This window comes from Melopsittacus undulatus, chromosome 8, assembly GCF_012275295.1.
Source record: "Melopsittacus undulatus isolate bMelUnd1 chromosome 8, bMelUnd1.mat.Z, whole genome shotgun sequence".
NCBI lineage: Eukaryota > Metazoa > Chordata > Aves > Psittaciformes > Psittaculidae > Melopsittacus > Melopsittacus undulatus.
The window spans coordinates 17,575,621-17,591,735 of NC_047534.1; the positions used below are offsets into that span (position 1 = coordinate 17,575,621).

The window sequence follows — 16,115 nt, forward strand, 5'->3', positions numbered from 1 at the left end:
TGTCTTCACCACAACTGATGTCTTCTTGTCTCAACAGCCCAAGCAGCAACGTAACAGCAGCAGTGCACTGACCCAGATAAACCCCCTAGATGGCTCCCAACAGCAGCCCATGCTTCCTGCAGACAGAAACCTCCTTTCTCAGACTGGGATGCAGAAGAGCAGATTTGGGGAATTCCTCTCCACGCTCCCATGTACCTGAGGTTTTCTAGTGCCCATACCCAAGTGTCCAGGTGCCAGAGGCTGCAGTCAACTGGCCAACCAGCTTTCTTGATGGTCCCTTCTATTAACTGAGGCAATGCCAATGGCCTGATGCTTTTCCCTGCACCCCCACACATCCCAGCCCTCCCAAAGGAGCAGCACCCAGAGCTCCCACCCAAGGAGAGGACAGGAGGGTGTCAGGCTGACTCACCAACATCAGAGCACAAGGGATGAGGAAGTTGATGATGTCCCAGAGCAGGGCAGAAAGCCAGAAGTTGACCACATAGACGCCGCTGACAAACTGGACGTGCTTGGCCTTGATGGCGCGCTCGCTGACCAGCAGCAGGGCGAAGGTGCTGGCGAGTGAGGCCATGCCGTACAGCAGGTTGATGGCAATGGCAAACCCAGTCTGGCCTCTGCAGGGACAGCAGCAGAGCAGGTAAGGGCAGGGACAACTTGACAAACTGAGGCTACAGAGGGACAGCACACCCAAGCCATGCTCCTTCTGGAAGCTACGCTCACCCAGCATGCAGAACATCCCACAACAGAAGTGCTCCTTAGTAAGACAAGCATCTCCTGCACACAGCCCACCCAGTGTACCACAAACCTTCACTCTGCCTCTGTGGAGTCCCACACATGCCCCTCAGGTACAGGTGAGGTTCAGAGACCCTGGTGAGGGCCACACAGTCCCCTCTGCTCTCTCCACTCAAGAGAAAACCAATCCCAACCAGTATCTAGAGGGGAATACCCAAACCCTGAGCTATGTGCATGGGGTCAGGCAGGTAAGTCACCTACAGTTTTGCCCTCCTGACCTCCAGAGTATTAAATCACAGCTATGTTTGGGTATGAGAAGATCCAGTCTGGTTTCTCTACTGACACATAACCAAGCCAAGCTGCCCCCATGGAAGATATGATCCTGAGCAGGAAAGCAAGCGCTGTGCCATCAGACTTACTCCATGAGCTGGTCTTTGGCCTTCTCGGTGATGTTGCGGGGCTGCGGGTAGTTAGTGACTGTGATGGAGGCATTGGGGCCCGCCAGCACCCTGAAGATAGCGTTGTCAGCCAGCATCAGGGCTGTGGCAGGGGAGTGATATGCCTGGTTGTTGAAGAGCGCAGTGACCACCGTGCGGTTCCCAGCTCCGTCGAAGGAGGCGGCTGCAATGTAGTGCTCATTGAAGGCTCCCCCTTCCTCAGAGGCTCTTGAGATGAGGTACTCCTCCAGGCCACCTGCCAGACACCACAGCTCTTGTGAGCAGGATCCACCACTGGGGACAACTGTAAAAGACCCCACGCAGCCCCAGCCCTACCGCCCCACTCTAGCCCTGATGATGGCCTTGAACACAGGGTTATGGAAAACACAGCTCTGCTCAGGTGAGGAGGAGTCCTGCCAACTGTGGGACTGAAGTTTCTCAGAGTTCCTGAAACTTTATCCTCAATTTTGGCATAACAGAAATATTCAAACTTGTCCACTGTCTGATGTCTGTTGCAGGGGGGCTGAAATACTGAGGATGACTTTGAATTCTGTTCAAACTGAGTATTTTTGCAGTTCTTTCACCTGGTAACATTTGCTTGGAGCACTTATTGAGCTCCAATTTCAGGGGCTACCATTTATTTGGTTCAGTTAATTTAATGAGTCTATTCTGAATTGAACATTTTCAGTGAGTGGAAATGTGACAGGAGACCTTGCAAACTCTTTGAAACATGAATTTTTCTGCAAGAACTAGTTCTAGTCATGTCAGGTAACCTCATACTTCTTATCTATATGCCCACTTAGATGAGCTCTTAGGCAGGAGTTCTTCCCTGTGAGGGTGCTGAGGCGCTGGCACAGGGTGCCCAGAGAAGCTGTGGCTGCCCCATCCCTGGCAGTGTTCAAGGCCAGGTTGGATGGGGCTTGGAGCAACCTGGTCTGGTGGAAGTTGTCCCTGCCTGTGGCAGGGGATTGGTACTGGATGAGCATTAAGGTCCCCTCCAACAGAAACCACTCAATGGTTCTATGGACTCTCCCATGCAGGGAGACAGGTCAGATATGCTGTGCTTTGACCTAAGCCACCCACACCAAGAGCCCTCCAAGAGAAGTGCATGGCTCCTGCACACTGCCCCCAGGCATCGCCTGTTCCATGGGTGCTCCTTGATCCCTCCTCACCCAGCACCTCCAGCGGTGACTGGTGCTGGGCATCCAGCAGGTCTGCATACTGCTCAGCCAACTTCTGTGGCAGAGCTGTGGTGGCTGGGATGCTGAAAGGCACGATGGTCTGGCCATAGGGCTCCAGCGTCAGCCGGAGCAGGGATGAGTCTCTGGGCCCTGGGAAGGTCTTGGCCACCACAAGGGCAAAGGCAGTGAAGATCAGAGGCACGAGGAACTGAGCTGCCACCATCTTCCAGTTGCGCCAGCTGTACATGGCTCGCTTCATGAACATAGCATAGAACTGCTGGCAGCACAGGTAGAACTGGGGGAGGAGAAGTCAGGTTAAGTGAGCCCCACCAGACACATCACCCCACGCAGCTGATGGGGGAAATGACCCCACAACCACCTGCACGTAGCCCATGAGCCCACAGCAGAGCCTGTTCTCCATCTGAGCCTGCAAAGACATGAGCAAGGCAGCTGCTTGACCATCAAACTCCATGGCTTCCCAATGGGATGCAGTCACTTCGAGATCTCAGGTATTATAAGCAGCCTCAGCCACGACATTTACCTTCCTCCACCTCTCAGTGCTTGAGGTTCACAACAGGATTAGTGCAACACGGCTGCTTGCCCACGCAATCAGCTGAGCTGCCTGGGAGGAACCAGCCACTGCAAGCACCTTCTTTGCTCTTTAAACCCATAAACATCTTTCTCTCCTTCTACCTCTGGGACATGCCCTGAAGAAGTGTGAGGAAATTCATCACAGGCACATAGGCAGTGGGCAGTGAAGAGCTGCCAGGGATCTGAAACACAGCCTAACAAGGGAAGGGAGATAGTTTTTCTCATCTTCCTGCTGGAAATCCCAAGTGATGGAGCAAAAACCACTTCAGGTCACCTGGGACACCTTCAAGAGCATCTCTGTAGACCTCAAGATGAAGAGGATGCTAGTGAGCAATGCCAACAACCCTAAAAATAATTTGCCCTAAAGATGCAGATTCTAGTTTGACCTTCCAGTTCAATCTTTCAAACCATGCACAAGACCAGCCATGGGTTAGGCTCCACTGGGTAACCCTGCTCCAAAGCCCCCCTTCCCATGCCCTATCCCTGTTCCTGCTGCACCTGTATTCACAGCACTCACCCCGGTGTTGAGCTTGATGCTGGAGCAGTCCTCAGTAATGAGAGCCCCACTGTCATCCGTCATGTCTGTCATCCCACTCAGGCTGCTGGAATCATCCATGGCCCAGTCATTGGAGCGTCTCTCGTGCTGGTACTGGAGAGCAGGCAGCTGGATGGCCTGGATATCCATGCTGGAGTCCACAAGCTTCCCAACCCTGTGCCAGGAGGGAAAGTGGGTGATGAAATACAGACCCAGACAGGCTCAAGCTGTTCTTGATCCTTGCTCTTGAGCAAGCTGGGGAAGACAAATCCAAGACACAAAACCCAACATGTCCCCAAGGGAGCTGTGTAGGACACTGAGGTCACTGAAGCACATGGGGACTGGTCACCACCAGAGCCAGCCTCCCCCTGCCTACCTCAGGAAGACTTCCTCCATGGTGGTGACAGAGGCGCCGTAGCTGGCGATGCCCAGCTCCTCCCGCCTCTGCTCCAGCTCTGTGAACAGGGCCTCAAACCTGGACAAAGAAGCAAGGTGTTAGATGCTGATGCTCATGAGAGGAGGCACTCTGAGGCTAAGGCCCTCTGGGCATCAGTCCTGCAGGTGGTTTGAGTCCTGCAGCCAGCTCTGGGGACACCTGCAGCACTAAACACCCCAACCTCCCTGAGAGCAGCTTCTGGGTTCCATCTTCTGCTCTTTCTTGCCACAGGCAGCCTCAGCTATCCGTAGATCTGATTCTGGAGCTAAACCAGCCTGATCCACACCACAGCCATCACCAACTATCAAAACCCAGTGCAAGGGCAGTGACATGGTGGCCACGGGGGCAAAAGAGCAACACAACAGCAGACACAAGGGAGGAACCAAACCCCATTTCCCACGACCAGCACTGATGCGAAGAGAAGCTTCCCTTTTCAGCAAGCCCACGAGGACAGTGTGTGCCCCAGTGTGTACGGATCACACCATCACAGAACCATTAGGGTTGGAAGGGACCTCTGGAGATCATCTACAAGAGGGGTCCCAAGATGAGGACAAGCAGGGGATGATGCTGTTACCTGTGTGTGCTCTCCTTGGGCAGGATGAAGGACAGCTCTGCCCCAGCATTGCTCTCCATGGTGGCATTGGGCACGTACTGACAGATGAGACGGGAGATCTCCCCCAGGTTACAGTAGGGCTCCTTCACCATCACCATGTGATATCCTGCCCCTGGACAGAGGCACAAGAGAAGAGAGAGGAAGGTAAATCACAGCCCAGCCTGGCCCTCCAGTGCTGGAGCAGAGGGAGGCTGAGGCACCGCAGAACATTGATGGTTTTGCCTGGGCTATGGACATGATGCAAGAGCAAACATGGGGATGGGCCTCAGAAGAGACAGAACAGCAAGATGGGTAGCAAGCAGTAACAGACAAAGAGCAGTGGGTCCCCCTCCCTGCCCTGTATCCACCTCCTGCTCATTCTTGGCATGAAGAAGACCTCAAGCACATCCTGCCAGCTCCTTCCTTACCATATTTACGCTTAAGGAAGAGTGAGGAACCACAGCACTGCAGCTCGCCCTTGGCCATGATAGCGATGCGGTCCCCCAGCAGGTCAGCCTCATCCATAAAGTGCGTGGTCAGCAGGATGGTGCGGTTGCTCCTCTGCTGCTGCAGAAGGTCCCACGTGGCCCTACGAGAGGCTGGGTCCATCCCTGATGTCGGCTCATCCAGCATCACCACCTGCGCATAGGAGGTGGGTGCTGGTCAGAAAGGGTGGGAGAAGCACAGCAGTGCAGGAAGGGACAATGCCAGGGCCCACAAGGAGCCTTGACCCCACAGCATGCATATGATGTTTCTGCTTGCAGGAGCAGCTACCAGGCAGCAGAGCTGCACCACAGCCTCAGGGTGTTATCCTCACAATTGTCTCCTCCTTGAAGGTGCTCCTGCCCCTTCCTCACTGTCCCAGCATCTCCTACTGGCTCACCAAGGGTGAGAAACAACCTCAGAGACACTAGAAGGACCTACACTGGCCCCAGGGAGGAAGGTCTGAGGTCAGCCCCATGGAAGATGCTTGCCTTGGAGTCCCCGATGAGGGCGATACCAATGGAGAGCTTGCGCTTCATCCCACCAGAGAGTGCCTTGGTCAGGGAGTGGCGCTTGTCCTCCAGGTTGAGGATCCTCAGGATGTGGTTGATCTCCTCGGGGCACTTGGAGGGTGGGTACCCCTTCAGCTGTCAGACAGGGGAAGGGAGGGTTAAGGCTGCCTGCAGGGCACAGGGAAGCTGGCAAAGACTCTTCCCACCACATCAGCCAGTGGCAGCTGAACCCCACCATACTGCCAGGCGGGAAAGTGGGGAAGCACAGAGACTGATCGCTGCCCAAACCTGAAGGAGTTGGCACAGTTCATGTGGGGGTTTCCACAGAGCCATGCTGCCTGTGACCCTCCACTCCTCCATCACCCAAGCAAGGAGCTCCTACCTGCAGATGAGGTGGAAAGAGGAGGCAAGGGCTGTTCTGCTTTTGATAGAATCAGAGAATGGTTTGTGTTTGGAAGGGACCTTCAAGCTCATCCAGTTCCAGCCCACTGCCACAGGCACAGACACCTTCCACCAGACCAGGTTGCTCAGAGCCCCTTTCAGCCTGGCCTTGGACACTGCCAGGGATGGGGCAGCCACAGCTTCTCTGGGCACCCTGTGCCAGTGCCTCAGCACCCTCACAGGGAAGAACTTCTGCCTAAGAGCTCATCTCAATCTCCCCTCTGTCAGGTTAAAGCCATTCCCCCTTGTCCTGTCCCTACAGGCCCTTGTCCAAAGCCCCTCTCCAGGTTTCTTGTAGCCCCTTCAGGCACTGGAGCTGCTCTAAGGTCTCCCCTTAAGGAGCCTTCTCTTGTCCAGGCTGAACAAGCCCAGCTCTCTCAGCCTGGCTCCAGAGAAGAGGTGTTACACCCTCTGATCATTTTTGTGGCCTCTTCTGAATGCACCTGATGAATCTCATCACACTTTCCCAGCCACATGAAGTCACAGGTGACTGCAGGGTGTTCCCAGGGCTGTCTCCCTTGTGCTCACCCCTGCATAGAAGTGGAGGTGCTCTTCCACTGTCATGTTGTCAAAGAGGACATCATGCTGGGGACACAGGCCCAGGCTGCGGCGGATTAGTATCATGTCCTGGGAGATCTCATAACCGTTGATGTATGCCTGCCCACCTGTTGGAGAGTGCAGCCCTGGGGGGAGCAGACACAAGGAAATGTGAGAGTCCTGCTGAGCATCCCCTGCCAAGTTTGTTGCCAGAAGCTGGAGCAAGCCAGTCTCTTGCTTAAGCTCAGGCACAGCAGCCTCCTCCTGCCACACAGGGTGGGCTGCATGGCATCCATACGTGGGTGAGGAACATCCTCATAGAGGGGAGGTGGAGCTGGCAGTGCTGCCAGAGCGGGCACAGGCCAAGAACTGGACTTTGTAATTCTTAACCTGCTGAGCTCTGGGCAGCCTATTTGGTGGGTATGGTGACTTTGATTGTCCTCCCTTCCCTGTTCTCTGTCCCTCTGTGCCCATATGACCTTCCCAGGAGGAAGCCTAGAGAGACCCATCCTACAGTAGGTCCTTCCTCTTCTCAGGGCTCTCCAACACAGAGACTGGCTGTCACTGTCCCCACTGGCTGACCCCACTTTCATGGAGGGCTGAGCAAGGACCCCCACCCTCCCTCCATCGCCCCAGGCAGTGACCTGCCCCTCACTACCCCAGCAGCCCTGGCCAACAGCTCGGTGAACCAAGGGTACTCCATGGAACAGAAAACCCCCTCTCCAACTTCAGAGATGGGGTTCACCTCCCCTTTGCAAGTCAAGCCATCAGCTTTTCCCTGCCATGTGCCAGCCCCACAGCAGGAAGTGGCTCCTACCTGTGAGCATGGACAGAGTGGTGGTCTTCCCAGCACCATTGTGTCCCAACAGGACAGTGATCTGCCCTTCATACATGTTCACCGTTAAGTCCTTGACTGCCTCTTTCATCTTGTTTCCCACTTTGAAGACCTGAGGAGATCACAGTAATGAGTTGATGCTGTTCTCAGACCTGTCCCCTCTGCTCCACCCAGCAGGCAAAGCCCATGATGCTCACATGCTGTTGGCATTAGACAACAGGTCTCACTCAGGTTAAATTCAGATGTCAACAGGTTAAATACAGATGTCAAATATGTCAAACATGTCAGGCTAAATACAGATGTTCAATACATCTATAAGTATCCAATACTTCAGCCCACACCAAAATGCAGCCAGCTCTGGCAAAGAGCCTTACCTGCCTCAGAGCAGCCAAGGAGCAGAGCCCTAGGCAAAGAGGGCAGGGAAATGGTGAAGAAGCTGCCTGCAGGCAGTGGGTTTTACAAAACCAGTGTCATGATGTGCTAGTGCTGTGCTGGGCAGTCAGTACCTTGGAAAGGTGCTTTATTTTGATTCCTGACACGAGGTCAGCAGGTTCCTCCTCAATGTATTGGCTCTTCAGAGCTTTCTCAGGGTCCTCCTCCTCCTCCTTCTCTTTTCCCACTACAGTCCTGGGGCGCCCACACCAGTATGAGGGCTGGTGGAAGAAGGCAGAGAGAAAGAAACTCAGGATTAGGCTCAGACCATCTTTTCTCTTCAGCCTCGGCCATCCTTTTCCTCCCATGCAGATGCCTCCCAGGGACCTCCCAGACCATGTCCTTGGCCTGGGAATTGCCAACCAGCACATCTTCAGCAGGCAAGTTAGACAGAGTATTACACTGCTCTCTGCCCTGCTGCCTTCCCTTGCTTCTCCCTTACAGCAGGATTGCCTGTGATTACACAGGCAGCTTTTCCCCATGTACATTCCCACGGAAAAGGTCAACACTTCCATGAGAAGCAAAACTGCAAAAGCAGCCTGCCCACAAGAGTCCATGCAATGGATGATCATCGCCTCCAAATACAAAAAGCCTAGGGTCCAGCTGCTGCAATTACAGCCTTTTTTTTTTGCCCTGGCTCTCTAGGAATGAAGATAAGCTTTTGGGAGCTCAAATCCCTGTGGAAATAATAATTCAACAGCTCCTGGATGCAAACCCAACATCCTACTGTGGCTTTTGGCAGACAGTGGATCTCCGTAACCTGGTCTAGCTGCAAGAGGGAGTGGAATGGTAGTGTGAAACCATGCTGGGGTAAGGAATTGAAAGGAGGGGAGGAAAAATGTCCCGATCCAATGACAAGGGATCTACATACAGGATCAAAATTGATGGCATCACTGTGGCTTAAGGAATTCTGAGCCATCAGCTGAGCTGCAGTAACCACCACAGCCACTGAAGATGATGGCAGAGACTTGGCAGAGCAAGTGCAGCTCAGCTGATGGGGTGACAGCTGTCACCCATCCCCTGGTACAGCATGGAGGGGCTGGCAGCAGGACACAGATCATTCAGGTCCACCTGGACAGAGTTTCAAATTACTGGATCTGGTTGCTCCCTCCTGGGGCTCCTCTCTCCAATGCCTTCACTTGGGCACAGAGATGTTTAACAACATCCTGCACACCAAGAAGTGCTGGGACAAGAATTTAAAGCCAAGAAAAACTTCAGTAAAAGAAATCCAGCTGCTTCAGCCTTTACTGCAGATATATTGCAGACCCCTTGACTTTGGAGGTCACCTTTGTACTTCACTTTAGCACAGAAGCAGGGTCTATCCCTGAGCAATGCCCATTGGAAGGGGTCTTAAGCAATGCTCACCGTCAAGAAGAAGTACCATGGCTGGGGCACACCATACTGCCCTGGGAAGACGGCCTCCACGTACCAGGCTACCAGGCCATAGAGCACTGAATCCAGGAGCAGCATCCCCAGCACCTGGGCCAATGTGAAGTTGTCATCCACGCTGACGGGCTTCATGAGGTCCCTCCATTGAATGCCAGTTCCTGCAAAGCACACGGGGCACTGCCTACCTCTGCATTCCCAGAAGGACAAAGCGCTCTGCAAGACTCTCAGACAACATCCCTGTCCTAATTTGCTGGGCAAGAACTAGAAGCATGTGCACAGCTCTGCAATCCCTTCTATAAATGGAAAAGATGCAGCAGAAAGCACACTGATGTCTCTGTGATCTATCTTATGATGAATCCCATCTTCTATGATTCTATGGTCTCAAGAGTCTCCACCTCATCATGCTTCTTTCATCATGTTTTCTGCAACCACCCAGGGAAGATGCAATCTCTTCTCCAGCCCCTCCATCACCACAGCTGCCTTTTTACTGCCATCATTTTGCAAAATCATGGCCTCTGCTGGAACCAGCAGCAAATTCTATTAACACAGGAAATAAATATATATATTGGGAAGGAGGAAATGCAACAGATCCCCATCCCCTAGATCAGAACAGCATTTGTTTGGTAATTAAAGTCATGATGGCATTTTGCAAAGCCCAGACTGCCAGGGACATGGGTCTGGAGGGACATGGCTCTCATGAAGAGCAGGAAAATACTTCCCCTAACTCTGTGACCCTGACTAGTGAGAGGCCAAGGGGGAATGGTTTTAAACTGAGACAGAGGAGATTCAGATGCACTCTTAGGCAGAAGTCCCTCTCTGTGAGGGTGCTGAGGCGCTGGCACAGGGTGCCCAGAGAAGCTGTGGCTGCCCCATCCCTGGCAGTGTTCAAGGCCAGGTTGGATGGGGCTTGGAGCAACCTGGTCTGGTGGAAGGTGTCCCTACCTGTGGCAGAGAGTTGGAACTGGATGAGCTTTAAGGCACCTTCCAACTCAAACCAGCCTGGGATTCTATGATGGCTTCTTTCCACCCTTCACACCACATACAAACCAATCCAACCCAAAGGGCTGGCTCCTCTCCCAAGGGAGGGGAAGTCTTTGCTCACCTTTTCCTTCAAACATGCCTATAAGCTGTGCCCCCATGGCCATGGCTACATTGGAGATGAGGCAGGATGCCAGCTTCTGGCTGTGGGACATCAAGTCGTAGCGGGGTGAGATGAAGAAGTAAGGGATGTAGGAGAAGAAGTAGAGGAAGCCGCCAGCAGCAGCCGCAACATTTGCTGCCAGCACAGGGAAAAGCAAGAAGGAAAACATCAGTAACATGGTGATGTCACCAAATACTTCTCACCAGCTTTCCCTTCAGGGAGATCCAAGCCTTTTGTTTGAAACGTGGTTACATGAAGGCAGGACGAGGACGTGCCCATGTCCCATGTCAAGGCAGGAGAAGCAAGAGAACCCACCCCCACGGTGGGCCACTGCAGAAGCACCCTGTCCCCGCCAGATCAGAGTGACCTGGGACTAAGACAGCCAGATGAGGCCCTAATGCATGAGCCTGTCTGGATTGGGAAGCAACAGGACACACATCCCTTCCCATGCACTGTGGGGAAAATACATCCAAAAAAGAAAGGTCCCCCCCACCACATGTCATAGCAAGTTCTCCTACACAGAGCCCTGTGCAATGTCATGTAACTCTGGACCCAGTGGTCCCAGGATGGACTGATAACCTCCAGAGCTGCCTCCCAACAAAAATTAACCAAAGATTTTACACCCTGAGGCCCATAATGTTCCCCCAGCCCCACAGGTCAGCAACACAGGAAGCAGCTGTGGAGGGACTCACCTCTAGAGAAGAAGGTGCTCACCATGAAGTTGAAGGAGATAGAGGAGATGGAGAAGATGGCGAGGAAGGTGAACACCAGCGTGGGGTCGCTATTGGTCAGAACTGCTCCCTGTTCACTCACCTACCAAGAAAACCTGGTTACACTCCAGGCTGAAGCTTCCCATGGCTACATGTGTGAGCACCTGAGACCTGATGTCCCCCATGGGTTAGAGACAAACAGAGATGGGTGAGAATGCCCAGGCCCTCCTAGAACACTCCAGGGGAAGGAAATGCAGATTGCCCCCATGTGACATGGGGTCTCAGAGGCAGGGGACACCTTGCTCAGCATCCAGGCAGCCATCTCCTGGCTCTCATGGTGTGCGTATGAAAGACAAGAGCTCGAGTCCCTGCAAGGGCACGCAGGATGGGAGCAGGGTGGTTGGCTGTGCATGAAATGCTTGGACTCCCTAGTGGGGCTCCCACCCCCCAGCTCCTGCCAGGGGAGGTTCCCTTTGCTGTGCAAGGGAGCTGTGGGGTCACAGTGCTGCCCACCCTGCTCTAGAAAAGGCCAACTCCAGCCTCCACTACACATAGAGGTGTCCTGAGACACAAAACCAGTCCAACCCATGTGAGAGGAGCCTTCCCAACCCTGCACTTGCACCAGAACAGAGCTCCTGGCCTGGGGAAGGACACTCACCTTGACACAGAAGAGCACGGTGACGAAAAACACAGACACCAGAAGAAAGAGGAAGAACATGAGGAACCAGGCACTCCAGTGCAACCAGTTGCTGAGGCCCATCATGTGCATGTACTCCTGTGGGGAGGTCACACTGTCACCCAGGGCTGCACCCACATTTCCTAGCCATTGCCAGAGCGAGGTGGAGACCTCGGTCAGGGTGATGTGGCTTTGCCTTGCAGCACTAGTGAGGGAGGTGGCAACCCCAGGTGCCATCAAAGTGGTCCTGTGCAGCCTTAGCATCACATGGTGTCCTTCAGCTCCCTGGATCCTCTGTGGCCACCAGTGAAGGAAAACATCTCTGCAGGTAGCTGAGCTGAACCCAGACCCACAGCAGCCAGTGCCAGCAAGGCAGAGGAAGGACAACCCAAACAAACAGAGCAAGCCAAGTCCTGCACACTCAGACCTGCTGTCGCAACCACCATCAGCAGAGCTCCAGCCACCCCCACAAAACAGCTCAGACACATGGGTTTCTATGTCCAAGAGACAAACAACTTGCTTCCCACACACTGAACTCTGAGTCCACAAGTGTTGTCCTTTCTCCAAGCCACCTTCCAGCCCAAGAGAAACACCAATCAGCGTTGGCTGCACAGCAAGGAGAGCTGAGCTGTGTCCTGACAGCAGGATTAACGACATTCCTCCTTGGGACTTGCTAATCTGCTGCCACTCCCACCTCCTGCTCACTGGCTCCACATCCCACAGGGATTTTGTTCCTCATCTAAAGGCAGCGTCCATTGGAAAACAAAGGCAGGGGAGCACCCGTGTGTCTCACCACTCACATTACCTTCAGCTTCTTCTCCTTTTCATGCACGACAGCGCGGACGATGTTGAGCGAGGTGTAGGTGAAGCTGAGCATGAGCAGCAGGGGGAGCTGGTTCTGGATGGCCAGGAGGAAGAGGTCGTTGACATACGCCGGGTAGGGGAAGCGCTGCACCACCACCGTGATGGTCTCCAGCAGGCTGGCGGAGCTGGCATTGGCGTGGTGCTGCATGATGGCTCTGTCCACTGCATGTTGTACTGCCAGAAAACCTTCCCGGATATAACCTGCATGGAGAAACAGCACAGTGGAATATAGATGGGTCCAGGGTTTGGAAGGAGGCGTTAGCAGAAAGAGAGAAATAGCCACTGAGGAGGGACTGCTTGGGAAGAAGAGGAGGGAGCTTGTAGGAAAAGCAAACTAAATGTGACTATCAACACCCTCCTGTGGACACAGAAGGGCTCAGGAAGGATTTACATTGGCCATTTAGATCTCCCATAATCATCAATTCAAAGCAGCTGGCAAGAAAACTCAATTCAAACTGCAGTGGCCTTTCTGCAGACATGGCTTTATCTTTGGACACCATTCACTACAACCAATGTCACTGAGCTTATGGTTGGTCCCTTCTTTTTATGTATCCAAGAGAACACATGATACTACAGAGGTTTCGGTGAGGAAGAATATATCCTGTTACTCACACATTTGCCTTTAAAGTTTTGTGCATAAAAGAGGCCAGGCTGGACAGGGCCCGGAGCAACCTGGTCTAGTGGAAGGTGAAGGTGTCCCTGCCCGTAGCAGGGGGTTGAAATTGGATGAGCTTTAAGGTCTCTTCCAACCCAGACCAGCCTGGGATTCTATGATACATAGTTTTCAACTGGTTTATTTTATGTGGGATTTCTGCTACACAGAAACTCAAATGCTGCTCATGAAGTCCCAAGGGAGCATTTTGAAAGTTAATTGCTTCAAATGACCAAGACAGAGAAGAAAAAACTAAGAACCTGAGATCATGAAGACTGTTTTATATTAACTAATTTACTAAGCAAACACTGTAGGGAGGGAACTGGTCTGAGCTCCCGGTCACTGTGTCCTGTAGAACGCTGCAACCAGAAGAACCAACAACTCTGGGGCTCAGGTTTATTTACACTGTGGGATATAAAACCTGTTCTCCTAGTTTCTCAGCCTCTCAATCTTCTTGACATCGCTAACGAATGATGGAAGAAGAAACCCAACCAAGGGAAATCTCCCCTTTGCAGCCGAGAGAAAGCTCCTAAAGAACCAAGTCCGAAGCCAGTGCCGTCTTGCTACCTCCTGCTTGGTCAGTGGTTTGGCTTCCTGAAAAACCTATGCTCAAACCACAAAATTGCTCTATTTATTTTTAAAGGACTTAACCAGCACGACAAGCACTGAACAGTCTGGACCCTGAAATAAGATATCCATTCAAAATATAAACGGAAAAGAACCTCAAACCATTTAAATTTAACAAAATTTATGTAAGTAAAAATTATTCTTATCCAATCCTGCTTAGCAGAAGTACCACAGTGTCACAGCATAACATTTAAATACATACTATGAAGAATGAATACAGTAAATGAATATTTAAAATATGTAAATAAAATAAATTAATTTTTAAAATTAACTTAATTAAACTGACTTTTTCCTATGAAACTATGTATTTAAAAGCTCAAAGCCTCAGTGAATCTCTGCAACAAGCCAAGTCACTGCACAGAAAATCACACCCATCCCTTTGGCCATGAGGTAGCCCCCACCAGAGGAGATATGGCCCTCACCCGGTGTCCCGCCATCAGCAAACTTGGCCTCCCGGGGCCCGGGCAGCTGAAAGAGTGGGAAGAGGTAGCTGGTGTGCCAGTCCCGGTCCAGGTTCGGGTTCAGACCCGTCTGCTCACTCCGCGGCGCATTCCTTGGGCTGTACTTGAAGCGCAGCTCATACTCGACCTGGAAGGAGCACACAAGGGGTGTCACAGGTGGCAGCAGAGTGCTGTGTCCCACATACTGTGTCTCTCAGTCAGGTCCTCCTCCCCTCTGGGCTCCACTCACCTGGAGGGGCAGTGGTGATGCGGTCTGCTGGAAGTAATGCTTGAACACAATGGCAGCCAACACGCTGCCTGAACGGTTGTCCAACTTGACGTACTCCTCAAAGTCCCTCTCTGAGGCAAAGCCCTGAGCTGCAGAGGGGGAAAAGACAGAGATCATAGAATCATGGAATGATTTGGGTTGGAATGAACCTTAATGTTCATGTAGTTGAAACTCCCTGCCATGCACAGGGACACCTTCCACTAGCCTAGGTTGCTCCAAGCCCCATCCAACCTGGCCTTGAACACTGCCAGGGATGGGGCAGCCACAGCTTCTCTGGGCAACCTGTGCAGGTGCCTCAGCACCCTCACAGGGAAGAGCTTCTGCCTAAGAGCTCATCTCAATCTCCCCTCTGTCAGGTTAAAGCCATTAAATGGAGGCATTTAGTGAAGGCACTGAATATGGCAACTCAACATAGGCTGATGACCATGGTCCAGGACACGAGGGATGTGGTCCAGCCAGAGCTGCGAAACACCACAGCTGTCAGACACAGATCTATATAGGATGCTACTGTATGAATCACAGGGTGTGCAGATGATTCCTCCTCTGCAAGAGCTCTTCTCTCAGAGAAAATCCCAACGTTATCTTCAGTTTGGAACATGAAGCACTAAAATTTTCTGTGCAACAAGATTCTCAAAATACTTTTTCTCAGAGAAGTGACAGCCACTTTCTGGAACTATTTTAGGATGATATTTTTCTAGATGGGAACTGCAACAAAATGCGACCAAAAATCAAACCAAAATCCTGTAGATTTAGTGATCAAGACCACGTTGGAGAGGGCTTGGAGCAACCTGCTCTCGTGGAAGGTGTCCCGGCCCATGGCAGGGGGCTGGAACTGAATGAGCTTTAAGGTCCCTTCCGAACCAAAAAAGTCTATGAGCCTATGAAAGAAAAATAAAGCCATTTTCTTGAAGTTCTGAAATAACTTTGCATCCCAAGAACAGAGGATCAGGATTGATCAGAATAAAACTTCAGAGCAGTTTCTGGGGTGGATGCTGCAGCCGAAGCCCTGCTCACCTCTGATGCTAATGGGCAACGCTCTCTCCACCGCCTCGGCAATGCTCCTGATGGCACTGCTATTGGAGGGAACATAGGCCAGCTCCCAGGGGTTGCTGGGGTGCCGGGAGTAGAAGAAGCTGGGCAGGTCATCCACGGACTCAATGGGGTAGATGGTGGCGTTGGGGTGGCTGATGGAGTGCACCCGGTGCCGCAGAGCTATCAGAATGGCAGCAAACAGCAGCGGCAGGCAGATTTCAATGAGCGTCACCAAGATCTGCCGCTTCTGCAGGGAAGAGAAAGAGAGAAAATAATACGATGTAACCACTGAAGTAAACGTGGGTCAGGGCCTGCAAATGCCACACAGCAGAAGCACCATAGGATTTCACAACCTGGAGTTTCTGGAGCCCAGGAACAATGCTGTGCCGGTTCTGATTTCTTCAAGACTTTCCAGCCAAGGTGTACCCTACCCTAAGCGCTGCTGCATCTTAAACCACCCTCCTTCAGAGCCTTCCCCGCCATGCTGCTGGGCTTGAATGAGCTGGGCTGGTGGTTTGCCCTTTCCCCACTGTGCCCAGTGCTTGCCTAAA

General features: G+C 52.5%; 1 protein-coding gene across 2 annotated transcripts in view; it reads right to left on the reverse strand.

The window, feature by feature from the left end:
• ABCA3 (ATP binding cassette subfamily A member 3) overlaps positions 1-16,115 on the reverse strand; it is a 30,699-nt gene that overhangs the window by 6,889 nt on the left and 7,695 nt on the right. For both annotated transcript variants that reach the window (XM_031050254.2, XM_034065168.1), the window contains 19 exons: positions 15,547-15,811; positions 14,494-14,621; positions 14,226-14,391; positions 12,466-12,725; positions 11,643-11,759; positions 10,967-11,087; positions 10,236-10,409; positions 9,110-9,291; positions 7,819-7,965; positions 7,295-7,424; positions 6,469-6,623; positions 5,479-5,634; positions 4,933-5,143; positions 4,487-4,637; positions 3,853-3,951; positions 3,459-3,651; positions 2,342-2,645; positions 1,152-1,425; positions 410-614 (listed from right to left, as the gene is read on the reverse strand). In XM_031050254.2, coding sequence (XP_030906114.1) covers positions 410-614; positions 1,152-1,425; positions 2,342-2,645; positions 3,459-3,651; positions 3,853-3,951; positions 4,487-4,637; positions 4,933-5,143; positions 5,479-5,634; positions 6,469-6,623; positions 7,295-7,424; positions 7,819-7,965; positions 9,110-9,291; positions 10,236-10,409; positions 10,967-11,087; positions 11,643-11,759; positions 12,466-12,725; positions 14,226-14,391; positions 14,494-14,621; positions 15,547-15,811 — 3,438 coding nt within the window. The remainder of the gene's footprint in view (positions 1-409; positions 615-1,151; positions 1,426-2,341; positions 2,646-3,458; positions 3,652-3,852; positions 3,952-4,486; positions 4,638-4,932; positions 5,144-5,478; positions 5,635-6,468; positions 6,624-7,294; positions 7,425-7,818; positions 7,966-9,109; positions 9,292-10,235; positions 10,410-10,966; positions 11,088-11,642; positions 11,760-12,465; positions 12,726-14,225; positions 14,392-14,493; positions 14,622-15,546; positions 15,812-16,115) is intronic.